General features: G+C 42.9%; 1 protein-coding gene across 1 annotated transcript in view; it reads left to right on the top strand.

Annotated features, from left to right (window-relative positions):
• si:dkeyp-121d4.3 (uncharacterized) overlaps window positions 1-20,237 on the top strand; it is a 24,882-nt gene extending 4,645 nt beyond the window's left edge. The window contains exons 5-21 of the mRNA XM_062429835.1: window positions 91-216; window positions 309-416; window positions 976-1,194; window positions 2,013-2,159; window positions 2,246-2,470; window positions 3,202-3,420; window positions 3,507-3,653; window positions 4,585-4,827; window positions 4,926-5,093; window positions 5,578-5,811; window positions 6,132-6,236; window positions 6,332-6,469; window positions 7,674-7,781; window positions 7,898-7,932; window positions 8,093-10,538; window positions 10,844-10,949; window positions 19,409-20,237. Of these exons, the coding sequence (XP_062285819.1) occupies window positions 91-216; window positions 309-416; window positions 976-1,194; window positions 2,013-2,159; window positions 2,246-2,470; window positions 3,202-3,420; window positions 3,507-3,653; window positions 4,585-4,827; window positions 4,926-5,093; window positions 5,578-5,811; window positions 6,132-6,236; window positions 6,332-6,469; window positions 7,674-7,781; window positions 7,898-7,932; window positions 8,093-10,538; window positions 10,844-10,949; window positions 19,409-20,025 (5,391 nt within the window). The 3' untranslated portion in view covers window positions 20,026-20,237. The remainder of the gene's footprint in view (window positions 1-90; window positions 217-308; window positions 417-975; window positions 1,195-2,012; window positions 2,160-2,245; window positions 2,471-3,201; window positions 3,421-3,506; window positions 3,654-4,584; window positions 4,828-4,925; window positions 5,094-5,577; window positions 5,812-6,131; window positions 6,237-6,331; window positions 6,470-7,673; window positions 7,782-7,897; window positions 7,933-8,092; window positions 10,539-10,843; window positions 10,950-19,408) is intronic.
• The last annotated feature ends 1,579 nt before the right edge of the window (window positions 20,238-21,816 follow it).

Raw genomic sequence — 21,816 nt, 5'->3', positions numbered from 1 at the left:
AGCCTATATATCTTATTTTTTTATATATCGGTCAGACTTCAGTCAGTTAATCAGAGACTTCCTGTTTGACTTCCTGTTTGTGTTCTGCAGCCGAGTTTCGGATACATCGAGAGAGAAGATCTGGAGAAGTTCACCTTCAGCTTTCAGGCGTTCTTCGGGAACCCGCAGGCCATGACGCCCGGGGTCAGAGTTCACTTCACCGCCTGCAAGGAGAAGGTGAGCCGACGCTTCCGTCCTCAGTTTTAGTTTAATGTATTTATTACCTTGTTTGTTATTTATTCTGTTTTTCTGTTTCTACGATATTAAAGCAGAACAGTTTGATAGCGACGGACGTGAAAGTGGCTCCAGGTGGAACCGAGAACGTGGACACGGAGATCTACGAGGCCGTGGTCGGTCAGCCAATCGCAGAGCCGCAGGTCAGACCTCAACCCGTCGCGCTTCCTGTTTCCTGTTTTTAGTTTTTCAGTTTTACATTTTTAGGTTTTTAGTTTTCAGATTTTTATTTTTTTTTATTGTTCAGTTTTTTATTTTTTAGGTTTTTACTTTTTCAGATTTCAAACTTTTAGGTTTTTAGTTTTTTAGCTTTTTAGTTTTTTTAATTTTCAGATTTTTAAATTTTTTAGGTTTTTAGTTTTTATTTTTCAGTTTTTTAGGTTTTTAGTTTTTTCAGATTTCAAATTTTTAGGTTTTTAGTTTTTCTGATTTTTTAATTTTTAATTTTTAAAAAAAATTTCTGTTTTTTTCTGTTTAGTTTTAGTTTTTTAGTTTTTAACTTACGTATTTCTTTTTTTTTATTTTCAGATTTTTGAATTTTTTATATTTTTTTGTTCTTTTTCAGATATTTAAAAATGTATTATTTATTCTCCTTTGTTCTCCTGTCACTGAGCCTGTAGGACACTAAACGTTGACATAGTTCCACACACAGTCAGAACAGTAACACTAATACTAACAGTCACACTGATGAACTCGTTGCAGCCCGGCGAGCGGCAGTTCCCGGGTCAGGTCCACGTGGACATCGGCCAGCTGAGGACCAACCTGAAGTTCGACAGGAAGGACAGCACGGTGACGCTGCTGAAGAACGACCAGGTGCTCATCAACCTGCTGACCGACATCGTCACCGAGAAGAGACGAGCCACCAACATCAAACCCAAAATCCCAGCAACCTTCAGCCACACCAAAGAGACCCGAGAGACGGTGAGAACCCGAACATCACACACAGCGTCTCTCAGCACCTCACGAGCTGATTAAAATCTGATTCAGAGCTACGAATCGATTCTATGCATCACATCCTCATTTATCTTTCTTACTGCGCGGCTAATTTTCCATCAATTCATACAAGAAGTCAGATGAATATGAACTCCGTTTTACTCCGTAACTTAAAAATCTGAATGTCAACATTTAACATGCATGTTAAATATAAGTGTCTTCACATTAAAATAAGTCAACAGTATAGAGCTAGTAGGGTGAAGCTCAGCTGCCTGTATGAGAGGAACAAACTGAGGAAGGAGTTATTAACTTACGTTTACATAATCTATTTTTGACTTTTGTTAATCGATGTAGAGTCTCAGACCAGGTTTAGTGACTCTGATACTCACACATGAATCTGAGCTGACGTCTCACTTTATCTTCATGACAGTGTTTCAGTTAGAGATGCTCATGAGCTCATGTTTTCATGGTCGGTCTGAATGAATAACTGAATATTCGGTTGCCGACATTAACAAGATCTAAATAGATAATGCACCAAAAAATAACTTTCAGTATTCATAACAAACAACCTTTAACTGCACAAACGTGTGTTAACTAACTTACTACTGAGTCAGAGTAGCAGAGGGCAGCAGTGTTCAGGTTCTACTTCTACACAAGAAGCTTAGAGCTCCTCCTAGTGGCTGAAAGCTGTTAATGAACCTGAATACTAGACTACACAGCTCAGTGACTCATGGCAGCAAGACATCATGGAGGTCACATATTATTTGGGTTTATTTTAGTGACGCTGCTCCTTTAAATCTCTGCAGGGCACCATCCTCAGCCTGAAGGACAGCGAGGGCATCATCAAGTCTGAGGAACACGGCGAGCTTCCCTTCGACATCAAAGAGAACTTCAGCGACATCGAGTTCACGTCAGAGGACGTCAACGAGGAAGTGGAGTTCACCGTCGCCTCAGTGAGCACTTCCTGTTTCATTTCCTGTCACGTTTTTTTTTACTGTAACGAGATTCATTCTAAAAGTTTGTTGTTTTTAAATGCTAGCTGAGAACGGGGAAGAAGGCGATCCGGATCCGCCGGGTGAAGGAGCCGCTGCTCCTGACGCTCTGCAGCGCCGCCGCAACCGAGGAGGAGGACACAGCCAACAGTAACCATGACGACCGGCAGATGAAATCGAGAGCAAACGCCAAGCTGGAGCTAGGAGCCAAAATGGTGCTCGACCCCGAGCTGTACGAGGGCGTCGTCAGCCAGCCGATCATCGAGCCCACGGTGAGACACAACGCTCACTTTTATTTTGGAGGAGCTCGGTTGGTGGGTCAGTGATGTGTTTTAGTGTCCATGTGGTTTAGTTTAAATTTAAAGGGTTAAAATGTGAAAATAAACATATGAATAACTTCACACATTCTTTTTTTGTGGACCCAGCATCAAATTTCTGCTTTTAATCCATTTTGAGAGAATATATTAGAGGATTATGGCAAAAATGTCTAAGTGGTGTAACCATAAAAACTTTGTACCAAATAATTCAACTTGCTTAAAAACAGTAAATAGTCAATAAAACACCATATCAACTAGTTTGGCATGATCTTACATTATAACTTTATATTAAATAAAGGTAATGGAATACAATTGTTCTAAATATTACATTTACTCTGGTTACCATGGAGATCAGGAAACATTTACATGTTTTAAATGAAGTCATTATTAGTATAAGTCCACTTAAATACACTGTAGGTGATAAAATATGTAATATTTATCATTCTTTTGTGGTTACACCATTTGACATTTTCAGGAGCATTCAGTCTTACTTTTGGTAAAAAATTTTAACAAACCTGATGCTGCTTTTAAAACTAGTTTTAACTGATTTATGAATTCATCATCTTACCAACACTTATTAGTCACTGACCCTTGTTCCTCCTGTTCATACAATAGTCAGTATAAACAGGAGGAACCTCTTTACAGTTCCTATATTTCCCTTATTTTTTAATTGCCCCCCCTTACAGCCCACCATGCAGGGTTACCCGGGTCAGATCCATGCCAACATCGGCCCGGTCAGGACCAACGTGACCTTCGACCACAGAGACTGCGGCGTCACGCTGCTGAAGAACGACCACGTGCTCATCAACCTGCTGATCGACACAGTGACGAGGAAGAGGAGGGCGGCCAACATCAGGCCCAAAATCCCGTTCACCTTCGACTACACCAAAGAGAAGAGAGAGCTGGTAAAAGACTCGCCGACTGATTCTCACGTTGGGTTTTAAACGGTTCAGAGCCGCCAGCGTTGATCCACCGCTTGGTTTTGTTTCAGGGCATCATCACCAAGCTCGGACCAGACGAAGGCGTCATCAACTCTGACGATCACGGAGAACTTTCCTTTGACGTGTGCGAGAACTTCAGCGACACCGAGTTCAACGCCAACGACGTCCACAAAGAGGCGGAGTTCACGGTCGGCCTGGTGAGTCCGACCCATGAATGATTAAATATTATTATTAATTAAGGTTCAGGTTCCTGCTGTTGCTGCTGTTAGAGGAGTCTGATTATTACACACTTTATTCTGTACAAGCTGCTTTCTGGTTCTAACCAGGCGGGGAGTTCTGGTCCTCTGCAATGAGGCCAACGCGGAAGTAACTTAAAACTGCATTCTATCAAAAGGCCACCAGGGGGCGACTGTTTTGGTGTCAAAAGGACTTCCGTCTCTATACAAGTCAATGGAGAATTCACCAACTTCTCACTTGATTTCTAACCTCAGTAAACGTTTTCAAAATGTGTTTATGGTCTCAATCGCTAGTTTAAAGCCTTCTTCAATGCAGTATGATGTTCATTTGGGACATTTTGGCCTCCCTGATTTTATATGTGACGATAAAGCAGGGTATGCATTAGGGCGTGGCTACGTGGTGATTGACAGGTTGATTGGTTCACAGGTTCAGGAGGGCGCCTCATGCTCCTCCTGATGCCCATATAAGTAGAATCCCTGTTTTTATTTTTCCCAGCATGCACCTGAAATGTTCAAGATGGCGCTGCTCAGATCCGATACTATTGGCCTCCGAGCAGCAGTCCACAAACCAATGGGTGACATCACAGATGTTACGTCCATTTCTTATATACAGTTTATGGTCCTACCGAAACCGACAGCCGCAGCGTTAAATCGACTTCCTGTAGATCGTTAAAGTTCAAAGTCTTAAAAAGTCAAATAAGTCTTTTTAAAGTATGAAATATTAATTATTATCTCAAGCATCCAATTCAAAAAGATTTTCAGAATTAAAGGTCTTAAAAAGTCACATTAGATTTTCATATCTAAAGTCTTAAAAAAATCTTAAATTTGATTTCTAAAAGTGGAAAAACAGGAAGCAGGAAGCAGGTGTGACGCCGGCGTTTTGTTTCCGCAGGGGAAATCGGGCAAGAGAGCGATCAGACTGAGGAGGACGAAGATGATCGAAGACAAAATCCTGAACGAGCAGAAGAGACGAGAGGAGGAGGAGAAGAAGAGGAAGAAACGGGAGGAGGAGGAGAGGAAGAAACAGTCGGAGGTCGAGGAGCAGAGGAAGAGGAGTGATGAGGAGCAACTGAAGGAGTCGGAGAGGAAGAAGAAGGAGGAAGTGGCGGCGGTGCTCGCAGCAGCCAAACACAAGGTGAGAAACATCAAGCATCTCCTTCACATGGTAACCAATCAGCGTCGATTTCATTAATTAGTTAACGAGGTTTATGACCACTTCCTGTCCTCCTGCAGTGGACGCCGCTCGGCTTCAAAATAAGAGACCCCGACACGCTGGACGAAATCAGCAAGGAGAGATTCGAAGGCACCGTCCTCAAAGCCATCAGCAGAACTCGTAAGGAGATCAAGATCAAGAAAGACCCGGAGGAGAACGAGGGAGGAAGAGGAGATGAGGACGGACAGGTATGAAGAGTGATTTATGACATCACAGCTAGTTTTGAGCCAATCAGGGTCCAGTATTCAGCTGACGAACACTAATGATGAAAGAGGAGACGTCTGCTCTAATATCTAACTTTAAATCTGCAAATGAGGGTAAGATGGAGCGTGAGACTGACAGGTGGATCGGTGCAGCATCAGCAGTGATGCAGGTGTTGTACCGGACCGTCCTGGAGGGGAGAGACAGGTGAGAGAGATGAGAGACAGGTGAGAGACAGGTGAGAGAGATGAGAGACAGGTGAGAGACAGGTGAGACAGGAGAGAGACATGTGAGAGACAGGTGAGACAGGAGAGAGACAGGAGAGAGACGTGAGAGACAGGTGAGAGACATGTGAGAGAGATGAGAGACAGATGAGAGACAGATGTGAGACAGGTGAAACAGGAGAGAGACATGTGAGAGACAGATGAGAGACTAGTTGCAGAGTTAAGATCTATCAGGTCTATTTTTCAGATTAAAATTAAAGTGGAGAAAATGGACGAGGACGAATCGGCAGAAACAAAACCTGAATGCGAAGGAGGCAAGGAGGTAAAGAAGGAGGAGCAGCCGGCTGCAGACGGAGGAGCAGTGAGGAGCAGAGACTCAGAGATGGGCCGGCTGGTGATGACCATCGACGGTCAGCAGAAACAGCTGCAGTTCAGATACAGTGACCTGCTGACCAGCGCCACCATGCTGGACGGAGACAAGGTGACACACTGATGAAGCAAAGCAGAGTTTAATTATACAGCCGTCCAGAGATCACACGGCTCTAAAGTACTAAATCCCATGTGCTCATGTGGGGGATGTTGGGTCTCTTCAAATTAAACCTGAAGAGATTACAAATAATGAGTTTTAACCTCAGAAGTCTTAAATGAGGAAAACTTCTCCTCACAAAATACCCCAAAAACTTAAATCCTCATTTGTTCTTCATCATTTTCTATATCTTTTTTTTTTTACAGGTTCAGTAAAGCGTAGTTTGATTCTTTATGTTAAATGTCTAAAGCTGAACCGTGTTTGATGTTTTAAAGGTTCGGTTCAACATCGCCACTCATCCAGAGACCAAAGAGGAGCGAGCGGCCTATGTGGAGATTCTCCCCGACTCCTTCGAAGAGTCGACCGAGCAGCGCAGACACGTAAGACTCCGAACCAGACTCCGAACCAGACTCTTTACTGGCAGATTGTGTCTGAAGCAGAATCTCTGACGCGTTGCTCCGTGTTCCTCCTGCAGGGCATCGTCATCGAGTTTTCGGAGAACTCGGGGCTCATCAAGTGTTCCCAGAATCCTCAGCTCTACTTCAGCATGTCCGAGGTCATCGAGAAGAAAAGACTGGAGCTGAACGAGAAGGTCGAGTTCAGCGTCATCCCGGTGAGTCTTCATCATCGTCATCATCATCATCATCATCATTTTAATCTCACTCTGACTCCTGAGTCGTCTTCACACGGACGTAAAAGGTTCAAAGTGAAACTTGCTGCCAGTGAATCTTCATGTTTAGATCCAAACCGACAATCAACTGATTTATATTTTAAGGTTCAATTATGTTTTAGTGTCCATGTGGTTTAGTTTAAATTTAAAGGGTTAAAACATGAAAATAAACGTATGAATAACTTGCACACATTCTTTTTTTGTGGACCCAGCATCAAATTTCTGCTTTTAATCCATTTTGAGAGAATATATTAGAGGATTATGGCAAAAATGTCTAAGTGGTGTAACCATAAAAACTTTGTACCAAATAATTCAACTTGCTTAAAAACGGTAAATTGTCAATAAAACACCATATCAACTAGTTTGGCATGATCTTACATTATAACTTTATATTAAATAAAGGTAATGGAATACAATTGTTCTAAATATTACATTTACTCTGGGTTACCATGGAGATCAGGAAACATTTACATGTTTTAAATGAAGTCATTATTAGTATAAGTCCACTTAAATACACTGTAGGTGATAAAATATGTAATATTTATCATTCTTTTGTGGTTACACCATTTGACATTTTCAGGAGCATTCAGTCTTACTTTTGGTAAAAAATGGTGCAAATGTCATTTCAAATGATATAAAACCAACAAAAACACTAAATGTACATTTTAACAAACCTGATGCTGCTTTTAAATCTAATTTAACTGATTTATGAATTCATCATCTTACCAACACTTATTATTACTGACACATGTTCCTCTGACTATTAAAAGATGCCGTTTTAAAACTAGGTTTGAGGATGTGTTTAAGGTATTTTTCTGTATTCATCCATTTATAAAACAATTATTAAAACGATAAAATCTTAATTATACATTGATCCAGTTTTCTCTTATTGATCTTTTTTTAATATATTAATTATATTGAACTGGGCGTAACTCGGGCGTCCATGATGTCTTGCTGCTACTGAGCCGCTGACTTTATCTCCTGCTGCTTTAACAAACCCGATGCTGCTTTTAAAACTAGTTTTAACTGATTTATGAATTCATCATCTTACCAACACTTCTTTATCAGTGACCCTTGTATGTGCATTTTGAAGACATCTATTGTGTCTTTAATATTTTTGGAATAAAACATGTTTCCTGTCGTCCAGCATGAAACAGCAGAGGGGGGGCACCAGGCCATCAGGATCAAACGTTTCACCGAGAGTGTTTTCCTCCCCGTCCGTAAGCTGGGCGGCGTTGGTGCCAACAAAGGAAAGGTTAGCACTACTGTATTTTATATATGTGTGTATATATATAAACGTGTGTGTGTGTGCGTGTGCAGATGTAATTATTTTCCTGACTTTGTGTAATGTGTGTTTGTCTCACTGATTAGATGACCATCAAGCTGGCAAAGACTGAAGATGCAGAGTAAGTAATTCATTAATTTATTCATTTAAATGAAATAAGAAGAATCTCAGAATCTGTGCTTAAAAAAATAAACAAAATAAATTAGCCAGGATATTTAGAATCTCACATTTTTTTTATTCTAATTAGCAAAACTCTGTAACATCTTTCTTTTAACTTTTAGGAAGGAAAAACCAGAGACAGACAAGCTGAAGGCTGTTGTGAAGAATCTCAGAGCGCAAGACAGCAAGACCTCAATCAACAGAAAGGATTACGGTGCCGCTCGCCGTAGATATGGCCGTAGCAGAAGCAGGAGTAGGAGTAGGAGTAAAGGCAGGAGTAAGAGTAGGAGCAGGAGTACAAGTAGGAGCAGGAGTCCACCCAGAGACAAGTTTGGACGTATCATTAAAAGCAAACGCAGCACCAGCATCGACCATGACCGTAAACCCAGCAGGTACAGGCGAAGCCGAAGCCGCGAACGCTCACGCAGGCGTACGAAAAGCCGCAGCAAGAGTCGCAGTCGCAGCAAGAGCCGCAGCAGGAGTCGCAGCAGGAGCAAGGACCGGGTAGTCAAGAAAAGGAGCAAAATCAGCAGGGAGCGGGAAGAAACTCACAAGAGGAGGAGGGAGGTGAGTCCTACTCCTCCTCCCAGGCGTATGGGAGGAGTTATGGATGACGAGCTGGCGAGGAAGAAGCGGGAGCTGGAGGAGCTGAACGAGATGATAGCCTACAAGAAGTCGCTTGTGGATCCGGGACAGAGGACGTGCATAGACTACGATCACGGCAGGATCGCTGTCCCGCTCACAGAGTACAAACCAGTTCGATCTATTCTCAAGAAACGACCGGAGGGACCCGAGTACCACCCTCGTCCTCCTCAACCGTATAATGACCCTTATTATGAGAGTCCGTATGGTCAGTATGAAGACCGGCGGTATGGTGAGGTTTATGGTGAGCGATACGGTGATTCCTACACCAGCCGACCTTATGCTGAACGTCCGTACGCCGAGCGGCCCTACGCTGACCGGCCTTACGAAAGCCGCCCCTACACCGAACCTCCCTATGAAGGCCCTCCGTCTGCCAGCCGCCGTTACACCGACCGCTACGATGTTTATGATGAACCCTTTGAGGATCGATACTATGACCCAGCGTATGCGGACCGACCGTATGATGATCGATACCATCCTGTCAAACGGAGCCAGTCTCCAGAACCCCATGATCCCTCATCTTCCTCTCAGCCCAGTAAAGTTCCTAGCACCTCCACCCAACCTCCCATGACTCATTCGGCTATTCCTTCATCTTCCCAACCGCATTTCAGACCTCCTTCCCCCACAGAACCTCCTCCTAGAAGCCCCTCTCCCAAAATGAATATACCACCACGTCTGTCACCTCCAGTTGAGAAACCCCCCCTTGATCGCTTTCTTGCCATGCTTAATAAGAAGGTGGATGCTGAAAAGAAATCGGAACCTGTTTATGTTCATGATGACCTTTTGCCTCATGAGCGGGCGCTTCAAGATGGCAGGGGCTTCTCTCGGATTGTGGGATTGGCTCAAGAGCAACCCAGCAGTAGTGTAGCCTTAGAAAGGGAAAAGAAACAACCGAGCCCCAAGCAGTCCTCAGTAGAAAGAACAAGTGAGGAACCTAAGAGCAACACAGAACCATACGACAAGATCCAGAGTCTGCTCCGTACAATTGGACTCAAGCTGAGTACAGGAGATGTGTCCAAACTGGCGAGCCGCGCCCAGGAGAAAATCTACAGTCCGAAGTCCTCATCCACAGAAAGAGACTTGTCATCCCCACAGGAGGAACATCGAACAAGTAGAAGCAGTTCGATTAAATCGGATCACATCCATTCCCCCTCCCCAGGCAGGTCCTCAAGTTTGGAGCCTCTCAGCAGACATAAAGCTGTCTCTGAGTATGGAGGGTTCCTTGACCAGCAGGAGCTGGAGGCGCTGCAAAGGGCACAACAGCTGCAGAGTCTGACCAAGACCATGGAGAGCTCACCCTCCATTATTCCTCCCAAACCTCCTCCTGGGCCTCCACCTGCTCACTATCAACATCCATCTCCACCAATCAACTGGCCCCTTGGATTAAACACTCAGATTCCCCCATTACAGAGCTCCACAATCCCCCATATGGGCGCTCCTGCAGCAGGTCAGCCACCCCAGAGATTTAGATCTCTTCCAGGACCTCCTCCTGGACCTCCCCCTGGACCTCCTCCACGGCGTCCTGGACTGTCTCCTCCAGGACCGCCCCCTGGACCGCCACCCGGCCGATCTCCTGGACACGCTTTCATTCCAACTTCTAGTCATGCAGGCTATCCTTTTATTGGTCAGCCTCCTGTAGCTCCACTTCCTGATGCCTCCAGTCCTTCACAGACATTAACCACTGCCTCAGTGACACCATCAACACCAGCAACATCAAATCCCTCCAGTGATGACCAGTCAGCCATCTCTACAACAGTGGCCAGATGCCTGAAAGTTATTGAGACGGTGAAATCTCTGGCTGGGCAGCCATCAGCCAAACCAGTCAAGTCGGTCCAGTTCAGTTTACCCACAGAGTCTCCATCAGCCTCCAGTTCTCACACCTCAGTAGACACAGATGATGACATCAGAAACAAGCAGAAGGAGAAGGTAGGATCAGCAGTGGTACTGCTGTACATAGATATTTTACTTATGTAAAGTATTAGTTGTTGAATAGTGAAGTACTGATGTACTCAAGAATGAAAAGTAGAAACTTGGCAGAAGTCTCGTTTATTACACAGATTCAGAGGGTTTGTTTTTTTATGCAATTTGAAAGTGGTTCTAGTCGGCTACTGATGTACAGTTCAGTAATATAGGCAGAAAAACATTGTCATGTAATCAAGTGGAAACCTTTAAAAATGATGTTTCAGCTCTTAGGATGAAGCCGTGACCATGTGTTTGTGTTTGTGTTGCAGCTGGACATGTATAACCAGAGGGTTATGGAGAAGAGAGAGCAGCAGTTTCAGGAGATGCTAGCCCGCAAGAAGGAGAAGAACAAGGATGGAACATGGATCTCCCCAGGTATCAGACCACTGTTGATTCATGTAGTCAATAAACTCAACTAGCAGCCTTTGAATCACAGGGATTATTGTTAAGGTTACATTCTTGGTTGGTCAGTTTCTTAACATACATCGTAACATTTTACAACTGCATGCCTTTTATATTTTACCTTGTGCACCCTGTTTTGTTTTTTTTTTCTTGATGAGACAGGTACTTTGAGAAGGCTAGTATATAGGCTGATTTCTCCCAGACAGTTAGCCTCGGCTTTCGTGCAAAACCCAGCGATACTTTTACATCTGTGGCAGAACTTCTGAAGATGTGGTAGAAACAGAAAAGGATAAGATGATGGAAGTATCGTAAAGAGTTCTCTGGATCTAACGGAACCGTTTATATGATGATACATTTCTGCACTTAGGCTCTATGGTAGCGTCGTGACTAGTGCTTAGCTAGGTTCGTGCCTTTCCGTCAACATGGTTTTTGCGGTCTCGTTGTAGATTCGCACAACGTGGAATAGAACATTTATAGCATCTCCCTCAGCAGTTGTAGCTCCAGAACAACGCTACACGGATGCCTTGCACATGATCGCGGTGCATAGCAAGAAGATTTCTCCTGGAATGGCTTTGCTAGATCACAATGTAAAGTTTGGTCTAGCAGTTATTTTGCCCTCCCAATAGCACCACCTACATGTGGTTGCATTATGAAAGAGATGCAAGCAGCTACGCGGGTCTTCCGACGCAGCAGCGCAGCCTCTACACAAAGATAGCTTGACGGAGCCATAAGTTTGCCTTTAGGGTTATGCAGACGTCTTCAGAGCATTGCAGTGCTGCAGAGTCAGTCGTCATCTCCCACCTGTTGTCCGAGCCTAGTGGGTCATCCCAGCGATCAAGAAAAGAAGCCAACTGCAACCCCCTCTCCACAGAGTAACATCTTTTTCCTCTTCATGTTGTGACTTTTCTGGTATCTAGCTTAAAAGGAACCGATTCTAGTCCAGAAAACCTTAGTAAGGTGAGATAATGAGCGGTTAAGATAGACATGTAGTTAGTTGGGCTGGGTATTGGTTGAAAATGTTCAGTCCTAGTGGTGATATGATACCGAAGTTTTGTTGCTGTACTTTTTCTGCAAAAACCTGCGCCGTTTTTTAAAAAGCAGTCAAGATGTCCAATGTATTGCCCAACACAAGCAGGCATACAAAGACTTTACAATGTCTAAATTTGCTATATATGTAAGATTTCGATACCCAGCCCTGAAAGTTAGCTAGACAAGCTGTTAAAGTGATGTTTTTATTGCAAGGTAGCGTTGGAAGGTTTGGTAATGCCATTTCGAGCTTAAACAGTTACACTCAGTGGTCACTCGCTAGTAAGTACAGCTTCCCATTTCTACACACCTCTCACTCTTTATTCACCGCAGGATCCTCATTCATATCCACGTGACTGTCTGATCAGGCTTTAATAGACTTGTCATTAAAGGTGAGTGGAAAGGAGGTAGAATGATTGGTACCAAATTAAGAATGCCCCAACTACAGATGTTTCTGGGATGGTTGTTAGAACCTACATGAGAGACATTATTACCCCTTTTCTACCAAGCTGGTTCGGAGCTGGTGCTAGAGCCAGTGCTCAGTTGGTGCTAACCTGAGCACCTTTTACGAACCTGTTGCTTTTCCACCGACAAGGAGCGACGCGATTACGTCACTGTATAACGTAGCCAGCGCGCGCCTTTGAAGCACTTCCATGATTCACCAGTGAGAGGCAGCAACATGCCACAAGGCAATCTAGCCTGCCGGAAACGAAGAAGAAGAAGAAGAAGACAGCTCTAGCAAAAAATGATAAGAAATAGTGCTTTTAATCAACAAATGTTTAACCCTCTGTAAATGACAGTTAGCGACGCTACTCAGCTAATGGACGTTAACCCTGCTAGTCAGCTAATGAACGTTGACCTCGCTAGCTGGCTAATAAACGTTAGCCCCGCTAGTCTGCTAATAAACGTTAGCCCTGCTAGCCGGCTAATAAACGTTAGCCCAGCCCGCTGACGTAATCGGTTCTTGCTTTAGACCAGCAAAGAGTTGGTGCTCGCTCTGGCTCCCGTTCTGAGGCTCAGGCTGGAGCTTTGGTGGTGGAAAAGCAAAGAGCCGGTGCTTAGTCAGGCTCTGGCTCCGAACCAGCACCGGCTCCAGTTCGGTGGAAAAGGGGTATATCAGAGCCACAACTCACTGTACATGAAAGATGATTGACTTTGACTTCTCACTGCATAATGATTACATCTGCATTCACTAGCAGGCATCCACATAGGAATTTCATTCAAACTCACCATTAAAACTCAGCCATATGAACAGTGGATACTCTCACCCTGACTGGAAAGGATGTTCTCATGACCTGCCATCCAAAATCATAAGAGAAGTCTCAGCATTGTGTACTGAAACGTTGACCACTGAGTGTTCAAACATTACAGCTAGCTGACAATGCCATTGCTAAGCTTGGATTTAATTTGGTGTTCATTGACAGTAAAGAGTGTTAACACGGATATGAAACTTGCAACAACCTAGAGTTCAGCTTCAAGCCCACGAAGAACATCTTAGGAGGAAGACCAACACAAAGGACAAACCCCACTAACGACTCAGTCTGTACTACTGTGTGTAGTACTAACAGGTAGCATTAAGTATGTTATACTTTAGAACTACCAGCTTTGCATGTTGCTAGTTAGGTAGCAGTAATTGTCTGCTACATAAAGACATGAAAAGCTCTCAAGACTTAATATAGATGATGTGTTAGTACTCAGTAGGCCCTTTAAATGAAGGTGGCTTTCATAGACATGGCTTTAATAGTCCAGGACACAGTGAAGTAAGAATTGTTTAAATGTAAACCTGTAGGGATTGAATGTAAAGGTCCAAAGCTAACACAACCATTAAGAGAACGTAGAGGGTTAAGGGTTAAGGGTCGAGGGTCGAGAAACGGGTTTTATCTGATTTGTGCAGCCCATGTCTTGCATAACATGGGCGTTTTTATAGATATCACATTTCAGCTTCCCAAGAATACTTCATACAGCTATGACATTCAACTTGTATAATAATGAAAAGCCAGAAACCAGTTTACTTATAACAATCTTTTAACCTGTTTTCCATCGACTCTCGTCCTTCTACTGAACCGTAGAGTAAGCCATGCTCATGAAAGCCTTACGAGTGTTTTACTGAGCCCTTCTACATCAAGGCCTTACCTGTCCGTAGCAGCATATGTTAGTCCGTCGTCCGTTTTTTTGTAAAGGATATTTTTCATTTTAGAGAGAATGTGGTAAGTCTTTGAGCCAAGTCCTAGTCGAGCTGTTCAGGGTAAGTGAAGTTGGCTCAGTTCTGTTTGTGTCGACCTGAAATCAGAGCAGCAGTGTTCTTGATCCAGAAGATTAATTATAACCAAGCATTGTAAAATCTTCCGTTGTCATTTACAGTGAAAGAAATTAATATTATTTAATGTATTATGATGAGAGCCATTGTGTTTGGCAGCAAGGTAATACAGTTTTGTGTGAACTCATTTGGCTGAATGTAACAGATATGGCGCTTTTCCACTACACAGTTCTAGCACGACTCTACTCGACTCAATTCGACTCTTTTTTTTTTGCGTTTCCATCAGGGATAGTACCTGGTACCTGCTCCTCCTTCAGGGATAGTACCTGGTGCCTGCTGCTGCTCCATCAGGGATAGTACCTGGTACCTACTGCTCCATCAGGGATAGTACCTGGTACCTGCTCCTCCTTCAGGGATAGTACCTGGTACCTGCTGCTCCATCAGGGATAGTACCTGGTACCTGCTCCTCCATCAGGGATAGTACCTGGTACCTGCTCCTCCATCAGGGATAGTACCTGGTACCTGCTGCTCCTCCATCAGGGATAGTACCTGGTACCTGCTCCTCCATCAGGGATAGTACCTGGTACCTGCTGCTCCATCAGGGATAGTACCTGGTACCTGCTCCTCCATCAGGGATAGTACCTGGTACCTGCTCCTCCATCAGGGATAGTACCTGGTACCTGCTGCTCCATCAGGGATAGTACCTGGTACCTGGTACTTTTTTAGTATCTGCTCTGCCGAGGTTCCAAGCGAGCCGAGCCGATACTGTAACTTCAGTAACCTTTAAAGTAAGAGACTGAGAACAGCAGTCGTCGAACAGCCAACTGGGACTTTATTGAAGATGAAGCAAACAGAGCAGACACCAATAACGAACACCGAAGAACAGCGAAGAAAACAGCCCCGACCTACGCCCCTTCACACTCTTTATACGACCGCTTTGGTGTGTCGGCGTCATTTGTTATTGTGTGTGTGTCAGGTCAACCTGACCAAGCGTGTTCCAGCTAAGATTCGGTTTCCTGGAAGCCTAACTACTTCCTCGTAAGTGTTGGATTCCTGATCTCATTTGGGATATCGATATGGTAAAAACAACTCCTTAAAAAGGCTTGTTACGACATCCCCAACTAGTACAACTATTGACCTTTCGTCTCTCTTGTTGTTCTCACATTTTACTTTGATGCACACATATCGGCCTCTACAATACTAAATGTGACGTCAACAGACTGCCGGCCACTGATTGGTCAGAGAGTCACTGGAAGAGTCATGAGCCGTCCCACACAAGAATCAAACCCGGCATTTTTAAATACCAACAACAGCGTTACAGCGATTGGTTTCTCTTCTATTGCTTTGTGTGAGACAGAAAGCCTCATACAGCAGCAAGTACACCATCGCCTCCATGTCCTCCATTGTTTATGTGTTTGTGTCGCGTTGATATGACGACCCCGCTCACGTTGAGGAGGAACTATAGTAATGGAAAAGGTTCCTGGTACCGAGCCGAGTTGAGTCGTGCTGGAACTGTGTAGTGAAAAAGCGCCAATAGTCATCATTATGTTTAAGCTCCACACTGCAGGTTTAACAGTACTTATGAATAATGTTATGTAGTATTTAATTAAGCTTAATTTGTCAACGTTTTGATTTAAAAAAGGTGTGATCACCCAGAAAATGCATTACATCAATATGGTAAGCTAATCAACTGTAACTCTTGGCATAATGAACTGTTAAGTAGCTTGTCCTTTCAGTCTGTGAAGCTAATGTTAGCTCCAGGAGCTAATGGAGAGATATCGGCGTATGTTAGAGGTGAACTATGTTCCTGCCGTCAATAAATCTGATACTGTTGAATGTTATGGTGAGTAATGTTACGCAGCAGCTTGTGTGGGCTTATAGTTGATCACTTAGTCTGCTAAAGATGTGTTTTTACATCAGTATTTTAGGCGTATCAACGGCGGATTCTGGACTTTTTGATCGTCCGAAACTAAGGTTAGCTCAGGAAGCTAACGAGGAGAGCATTTAGCATTATTTAGTAGTAGCCAGTCTGATTGTCACTAATACGCCTTTAATACATTTAACCCAAATTTAAGCTCAATGACTATTTTTGAGTAGTTATATATCAAATTGTAGGAGTTAATTTATCCCTATTGTCTCCAAGTTTATCCATATTTTAAGTGTATGTTTATCTTCAGCCAACGTTACTCGACTGGTTTGAAGAAGAGAACCTTGATTAAAGGTCTTAAGGACTCGGCCCTTTACTGAGAGCCTGAGATGCCTCGATAATTACAGTTCAGACCTTTCACTTCATTTCATGGACAGTAAATTCCTTCACTTCACTTCATGGTAAGTCAGTCAGTCCATTGCTGTCATGTTCTTAGCTTGCTACCAAAGAGCTCTCACTGTTATTTGCTATTTATTCAACAGTTCCGCCTAGTATTTAATGTGTGTAAATATCTAGTGGTACTGAAGCTAAAGTATATATATATATATGAGTGCTCTTCTGTTGTGATGATGGGTAAGTATCACCTTAGTCAACACTGCATAGACTTTATGAACCGCTGTCGTGATTGTTCTACACAGAAGTTCAAATCCTCAGTGTGCTAATCTTCGCTGGAGTCGTCGTTATCAGTGTTGAAGTTTTATGTCGAGCTACTAAAATTGGACTTGAATTCGAGTCAAGATCTTGGGATACTGCGACACTGCTGATAGATATCAAAGGTTCATTGCAAGGTGGTTTTTTCTTTTCATAACCATGTTTGTAACATGTATACAATGCTAGTTTTCTAGATAGATTTCTATTTTTTGCTTTTGTTCTGTCTTTGAATCGGCAAAAACCCAAATGACAGTAGGCCATCTGTCACTCGTCTCACTTTTGCTCATTTAAATCCGTCCGTCACACAGCGAGTCTCATCTTTGCCTTTAAATATGTTGCTGAGGTTACTGCTGTTCACATGCAGACCTGTGACTGTACAACCTCATAGACAACCAGACCGTCAGTTAAGATCACTTTGCATTGTTCAAAGTGGAGATGAAAAGGTCCAGTACAGAGTCAGAGAACAGAAATGGAAAACACAATGTCCCCAGTGGACTAACCATAGACTGTATATATAATGGACGTAACATCCGTAACGTCACCCATTGGTTTGTGGACTGCTGCTCGGAGGCCAATAGTATCGGATCTGAGCAGCGCCATCTTGAAAATTTCAGGTGCATGCTGGGAAAAATAAAAACAGGGATTCTACTTATATGGGCATCAGGAGGAGCATGAGGCGCCCTCCTGAACCTGTGAACCAATCAACCTGTCAATCACCACGTAGCCACGCCCTAATGCATACCCTGCTTTATCGTCACATATAAAATCAGGGAGGCCAAAATGTCCCAAATGAACATCATACTGCATTGAAGAAGGCTTTAAACTAGCGATTGAGACCATAAACACATTTTGAAAACGTTTACTGAGGTTAGAAATCAAGTGAGAAGTTGGTGAATTCTCCATTGACTTGTATAGAGACGGAAGTCCTTTTGACACCAAAACGGTCGCCCCCTGGTGGCCTTTTGATAGAATGCAGTTTTAAGTTACTTCCTGGTTGGCATCATTTCAGAGGACCGGAGCTCCCCGCCTGGGACTAACAGAAGGATATTCAATCCATTCACCAACATCCTCGTCCCAGTGTTTTTTAGTTTGCATAACCTGCATTACCATTTCAAAGTCATTGATGTACAACATTCATTCATTTTCAACTCAGTAACTGGCAGCTTTTAATCCAGCATACAGAACATTGAGTTTCTTTTCCAAATTGTGTCAGACAATAATGATGTCATGCACTGATGTTTTTACCCAATCTGATGTAGTCATAGTCATTTTACCCGATTCACCGGGTTAACGGGGCTCCTCCGACTCTACCAGAATATTAAACTTAAAACAGAATATATATTTTAACCGTCCTAATGATATTTGTCTTACTGCAAAATGGATTAACAAAGATGGTTTTATATAGTTGTGTATTTGAAATATAAAGCAGATTATTTCTTTTAATTTATTTGAAATGTAATTCCATTTCTGTTCTTTAGACGACATACTGAATGAACCTCAGATCATAACTAGTTAAAGTGAAGCAGAGTAGAAGAAAAATAAATGATGATGATGAATGTGGTTGCAAAATAAATCAGAGTTATTGTAAATAGATGTTAAATAACTGAGGATTTAATTTCAGAATCCAAGTAATTTTAATTGCTGCTGGCTTTTGTGTTGCATGTTGTGTTTCCATATACAGCCAGCATAAACGTGGTTATGTGCTTTATCTCTGCAGTTAGCTAGGGAGACGATAGACATTTGATTTATTATCATTTTATTTTATCAAATCCTTTTGCTACGATGTTTAAATATTGTTATCAGATAGTTTTGATGCTAAGTGACTCAGAAGGGGTTGAAATGACAGAAATGTACATTGCAGACAGTAAAGGTAGGTGATCATTTTGATCTCTTGATTGCATTATTTGATTAAAAACAGCATGTAACGTTTTAGAATAATCATCACTGAACAACGTAAAGTAAATAATCACAAAGGTGCGTTAAACCACAACCAGTTCTTTTTGGTTTAATATTACTGAGCGTTATGAACAGCTGACATTTTGAAACAGTTAAGTGTAAAGTTTGATTAACTTTAATGATGCAGTAATTATTATTTTAGTACTTTTTTAAATGATGAAGGTAATAGATAGCTGGACTGATATAAAAGTGCTCCTGAGTTTATGGAGGTTGTAACGAGCATTAATGTACCAGAGTCAGCAGAAGTGGAGGAAAAAGGCTTTGACAGGCGAGGAGGCTACGAACAGGTTGAAAGGGTTTATAGACGTATAGCTTTAAGTTCTGTGGCTGGTTTAACAAAGATCGACTGGCTTTATTCAGATAATCAGAGTTTAGCTGACATCTGTCCATCATCCTCTAAGTATCTAAGTTTTTCCAAAAGCAGAAAAACACTTAATGTGTAACTGTCTAAGCTCATATTGATAACAGTATTATATCAGTCCTCAAGCAGACAGATCTTTGTGAAACCGGCCAGAGTACAGTCCTAGCTTTAGAGGTCCGATTGATTGGGATCAGCTGGTGCAGAAGAGACTCGAGGCTTTGTTGCTTACGAATACATTCTGTTACATTTTGTAGGCAAACCGATCAGCAGTGAGCCCAAGAACGTTTGGATTTGTGGTCATTCACTGGTTTACTGGGCGGAGTCACGAGCCAAATCTCCAGAGGTAGGTATGCAGTTGGGCATGGACCCTAGCAAGGTGGCCATCTGGTGGAAGGGCACCCAAGGCATGACATGGCCCCAGCTGCTGCCCCAGCTCCACCAGCTGAAAGTCACCTGGCCCAACCCAGATGTCCTCATCATGCACCTGGGCGGCAACGACCTGAGTACTGACAGTCCGACGGACCTGCTGGCCTCCGTCAAGAAGGACCTGACCTCCATGAGGAGCATCTTCCCACAGTGCCTCCTCATCTGGTCCAACATCCTGCCCCGCAGGGTGTGGCGCCACTCTCCTGACAGCCACGAGGTGGATCTGGTCCGAACCACTGTGAATCGTAGAATCCAGAGTATCATCTCCGAGCTGGGCGGCACCTCGCTGACCCACGATAACATCAGGTGTGGTGCGAACACGGGCCTGTACCGGCCCGACGGCGTCCATCTGTCGCCTAAAGGGATTGACGTTTTTAATTTGAACCTGCAGGACTTTCTGGAGAAGTGGGAGATGGAGGCCAACAAGGCCGCTGAGATCAGTTAAAAGGTGGATCTATTTTTGTTGTTGTGTTTGTTTGTTTCTGTTATTTACAGCGATGCAGTTTATGGATTAAAAACTAAAGTAACTACAAGCTTCTTTTCACGTTAATAAAATATCCAGTTTGTAGTTTTAGCCCTGACCCTGACATGTAGAAGCTCCAGGCGGTTGTTTAACGTTTCTGTTTGACCTGAAACAATAAATTCAATATAAACTGATCAGCTGTTGTGTCTCAGTTTTCTTCATTTTCTTAATGAATGTCAGAATCTGCATTTATGTGTTTAATATTAGGAACACATGTTTTGGTAACTTACATGTTGGTTTTTTGAACATTGATCAATGTTTTACGACATTTGTCTAAATGTTACATAGTTGTTACTGTTGGAGGCAAATGTGACTGAAATAAAGGGTTTTTACTAATCAGCATTTTTGTTTTTTGGGGTAAAGAGAGAATATAATTCAGTCATATTTGTGTTTAGTGCTGGATGATACGACTCAAAGTGCAGTAAACATTTACACATTGAGATATTTGTTACAAAAATCTGAAGATCGCTGAAAGACTTTTCTGTTTAACCCTCCTGTTGTCCTCAGGTCAAGAAAGGACAGGAGGAAAGAAGGAAGGAAGGAAGGAAAGGAGTAAGGAGGGATGAGGAAGGAAAGGAGTAAGGAGGGATGGAAGAAAAGAGGAAGGAGAGAAGGAAGGAAGGAAGGAAAGGAGTAAGGAGGGATGAGGAAGGAAAGGAGTAAGGAGGGATGGAAGAAAAGAGGAAGGAGAGAAGGAAGGAAGGAAAGAAGTATGGAAGGAAGAGGGAGCGAGGAAAGGAGGGGGAGAACGAAGGAAAAATTAAAGAAAGGGAGGAAAAAAGGAACAGTCAAAAGAGACGCGTCTATTTGACCCGGGAGGACAACAGGAGGGTTAAAGTACAAGCGTAAAGGTTATGCGTACGTCACGTTATAAAACGTTTAGTCAGAACTAAATTGTTAAGACGAACATCTAAAGAGCAGAATAGTAACGAGTCTGCTGCAGTCATTGGTCTAAAACATGTCTGTCTTTTATTGTTTCTCACATCAGGTCCATAAATAAAAATGGGATAATATCTGGACACCAGTTAATTATTAAATCATGACTATAAAACACAAATAAAAAGGAAATAATTAAAAACATAGTCTATTCTCTTCTCTGCTTTGTTTTCAACATGTTTTATAATAAAGAAAAAGCTCATCAGTTGTTTTTCATTTGCTTTTCAGCCTGTAAATAATAAAATAAGCACTGATGGAGTCGAGTTATGAGGCGTAACATCAGGTCCGATTCATAATCTAGATCAGTGGTTCTCTACCTTTTTGGGGTCCTGGACCCCCTGCATATTTATTATCTACCCTGAGGACCCTCCCACCCGATCTGGGGGAGGGGGGGGGGGGGTGGTCCTCCAGTCTTGCCCACCGATGATTGGTGCCTGGTGCTTAAATGCCCCTGCAGGTGTGCCGGTTTCATGGCGTGGTTTGACAGAATCTCTCCACATAAAAAACACAGAGGCTGCTGAGGCTCCGAATCAGTTGCTGTAAATCCAAATATTACGTAATCTTCTTTGTAAAGCCTCTTTTTGCTGTCTGTTTTATTTTTATTTTCGGGTGGCCCAGAGTCGTCGTCGTCTTCTTCTTTGTAGCTTAATTTCAAGCGCTAACCTGAACCTTGCAAGTTAATGAGTTTTCCCACAACACCTTCCTGCAGATGTTTCAATGCATTTCTTGCATTATAAGGAAATGAATGGTGTATGCCCACTGAAACAGTAGGAGGCT

This window comes from Scomber scombrus, chromosome 12 (genome assembly GCF_963691925.1).
Source record: "Scomber scombrus chromosome 12, fScoSco1.1, whole genome shotgun sequence".
NCBI classification, from domain to species: Eukaryota; Metazoa; Chordata; class Actinopteri; order Scombriformes; family Scombridae; genus Scomber; species Scomber scombrus.
Note: the sequence above shows the minus strand (reverse complement) of the source record. Positions and strands in the feature narration are given on the sequence as shown.